The sequence below is a fragment of the Salmo salar genome, chromosome ssa24, assembly GCF_905237065.1.
Source record: "Salmo salar chromosome ssa24, Ssal_v3.1, whole genome shotgun sequence".
NCBI lineage: Eukaryota > Metazoa > Chordata > Actinopteri > Salmoniformes > Salmonidae > Salmo > Salmo salar.
Genome location: NC_059465.1, coordinates 9,944,779 through 9,948,136, shown reverse-complemented (window position 1 = coordinate 9,948,136; position 3,358 = coordinate 9,944,779). Strand labels below are relative to the sequence as shown.

Genomic DNA, 3,358 nt, shown 5'->3' with positions numbered 1-3,358 from the left:
CACAATATTAAATAGAGCCATGACTAAATTGAACTCTCTGCCACCCCAGGTAACTCAAACTAGCAGTAAAACCATATAATAAAAGATTCACTAGCTGTGGGTCGCTCTGGAAGGGAGCGTCTGCTGAATGGCTAAATCGTAATGTAAATGCAGTGCTATGTATGTATATTTATGTATATTTTGTATTTTATGTGTTGTGCTGTTTCCTGTTTGGACCCCAGGAAGAGTAAAATTGGGACATTGTCAAGCCTTTGCCATAGATTTTCAAGCCGATTTAAGTCAAAACTGTAACTAGGCCACACAGGAAAATTCAATGTCATCTTGGTAAGAACTGTAGATTTGGCATGTATTTTATTGTCCTGCTGAAAGGTGAATGTGTCTTCTAGTATATGTTGGAAAGCAGAATGAACCAGGTTTTCCTCTAGGATTTTGCCTGTGCTTAGCTCCATTCCATTTATTTTTTATCCTAAACAACTCCCTAGTCCTTGCCGATAACAAGCATAACTATAACATGATGCAGCCACCACCATGCTTGAAAATATGAAGAGACGTACTCAGTGATGTTGTAACGGGCGTCGTATAAAGGGGACCAAGGCGCAGCGTGTTGAGTGCTCATCTTTACTTTTAATGAAAACACTTAAACAAAGAAAACAAAACGACAGCCAACAGTTCTGTCAGGTTAATACTAACAAAACAGAAAACAACTACCCACGAAAACCAAGGGAAAAAAGGCTGCCTAAGTATGATTCCCAATCAGAGACAACGATAGACAGCTGCCTCTGATTGGAAACCATACCCGGCCAAAACATAGAAATACCAACATAGAATGCCCACCCCCTATCACACCCTGACCTACCTAAACAGAGAAAAAACAGCTCTTAGGTCAGAGCGTGACAGATGTGTTGTGTTGTATTTGCCCCAAATATAACACTGTGTATTCAGGACATAAAGTTAATTTATTTTCCACATTTTTTGCAGTTTTACTTTAGTGCCTTATTGCAAACAGGATGCATGTTTTGGAATATTTTTATTCTGTACATGCACCCTTCTTTTCACTCTGTCATTTAGGTTAGTATTGTGGAGAAACTACAATGTTGTTGATCCATCCTCAGTTTTCTTCTATCACAGCCATTAAACTCTGTGACTGTTGTAATAAAGTCACCATTGGCATCATGGTGAAATTCCTGAGCGGTTTCCTTCCTCTCCGGCAACGGAATTAGGAAGGACACCTGTATCTTTGTAGTGCCTGGGTGTATTGATATAACATTCAAAGTGTAATTAATAACTTCACCATGCTCAAAGGGATATTCAGTGTCTGCTTTTTTTTACAAGGCATTGGCAAACATCCCTGGTCTTTGTGGTTGAATCTGTGTTTGAAATGTACTGCTCGACTGAGGCACCTTACAGAAAATTGTATGCGCGAGGTACAGAGAGGAGGTAGTCATTAAAAAAAGTTACAAATCATGTTAAACACTTTTGTTGCACACAGAGTTAGTCCATATCAACTTATTATGTGACTGGTTAATCACATTTTTACTCCTGAACTCATTTAGGCTTGCCATAACAAAGGGGTTGAATACTTATTGGCTCAAGACGTTTCAGCTTTCATTTTTTATTAATTTGTAAAACTTTCTAAAACACAATTCCACTTTAACATTATGGGGTGTTGTGTGTAGGCCAGAGACACAAAATCACAATTGAATCCATTTCAAATTCAAGCTGTAATAGAACAAAATGTGGAAAAAGTCAAGGGGTGTGAACACTTTCTGAAGGCACTGTAAGTAGCTTACTGTTGCAGTCGGTGTAGAGTCAGTCGTTCCCTGGAACCAGTGATGTCACTTCTGTAACTGGGGCTGGACTGCATGAGCTTCCCTATAATCCCTTTAAATAGCGCAGGCAGCGCTCACTCACTACAATCCCTCTCAGGCGAGTAGTACTCTCTCTCCCTCCTACAACACCAGTCAAAGGAGTTGCTGGACCAGTTTCGGAGACTGCACCGCAGCCGTTACAAGAGAGTCATCAAGATGACTAGCTACATTGTATCCTCCGACTCTCGCCGTGTCAGCCCATCGGTCCACGGGAACAAATTCGACACTGCCTACCGCAAGAAGGCCGTGCCCAACATATTCGAGAACGTCAACCAGGACGCGGTGATGAGGCTGTTCGAGAAAACCGGAGACAAGAAAGCGGAGGAGAGGGTGAGGAGCATCTTCTCCTTCACGCAGGACCCAGCGGAGACGGCCAAAGCTCTGATGGCGCTCAAGCAGCGAAAGAAGGACAAGTTCTTCCAGATCGTGGGCCTGGTTCGCCACATGCTGAAACTGCGTTGAACATTCTCTTTCGGCTCTGCTGAACGAGTTGAATTGAAGTGCCCAACAATGTCGCTGCAGCGGTTGGTCAGGTAATGCCGACCTGTCATGGAGAAGGAACGTCCTCGAATGGATTTAGCCTAAATTCAAGCCACTTGCTTCGAAGGCAACAAAGTGTGACTATTCCATGAAGATGCACTCCATGCGTAATGCTATGTTCGTTTGGATACGTCGTGCTGGATGGAGAAAGGAGGTGAATGGAATACCGAGGGTTGTTGTCCCGAACAAAGAAACATGGAGACACGATGCTCTCCCTGACTGACTATGCATTCTGTCGAATGCTTCACATTCAATGTGTACCTTATAGGTGCCTATTTGCTGGTACATAGTAATTATAAGAAGAGACTGCCGAAGAAAATGCCTGTTCCGGTGAAAACATATGCCTCGTCTCTGTGTCATTTTAACTTTGTGATACCTGCTATAAACACGGTTTATTAGTGGCCACAAATGTATTTGTAACAAAAATGTTACAGCAACGTAATGACATGCATTTATGAAATGTCCTTTTGCAATTTCTGAAATAAATTATTATTGAAATATAATGTCCATTCTCTTTGCTTTCATTTCAAACGACTCCACATCACATTGCTTTGTTTGAATCCTCTCTGATAGGCCTGCGTTCGCCTTAGTTTGTAAATACACTGTATTTCAGATGGCTACATTTAGTCTAAAATGGGGTTCATCCTTTAATAATTCCATTATGTTACACCTTTATATAATACAATTACTTTGTTTTTCAAGAAGGAACTTCACTTGTGGCAAGTTGGATAAGATAAGATAAATATATATAGTAAACATAGAAACAGCAACATTCACACAGGACAGATCAAAATGCTTATAATAATATAATAATATATATAAATATATATATATATATTATAAGACCCAAGTCTGCGCCCTGATGGCAGTACTGTATATTACTTGATGGGAGGACTGTATATTACCTGATGGTAGTACTGTACATTCTTTGATGGTAGTACTACCTGATG

The 3,358-nt window shown here is 40.7% G+C and overlaps 1 protein-coding gene across 1 annotated transcript; it reads left to right on the top strand.

The window, feature by feature from the left end:
- The first annotated feature begins 1,886 nt into the window (after nt 1-1,886).
- Nucleotides 1,887-2,911, top strand: LOC106585128 (transcriptional and immune response regulator). The gene has a single exon (XM_014170988.2). It carries the CDS (start codon nt 2,025-2,027, stop codon nt 2,328-2,330), a length of 306 nt encoding a protein of 101 aa, XP_014026463.1. The 5' UTR covers nt 1,887-2,024; the 3' UTR covers nt 2,331-2,911.
- The last annotated feature ends 447 nt before the right edge of the window (nt 2,912-3,358 follow it).

Excerpts from the sequence above, each read along its gene's own strand:
- LOC106585128 (XM_014170988.2), top strand. The coding sequence starts at position 2,025 with ATGACTAGCTACATTGTATCCTCCGACTCTCGCCGTGTCAGCCCATCG.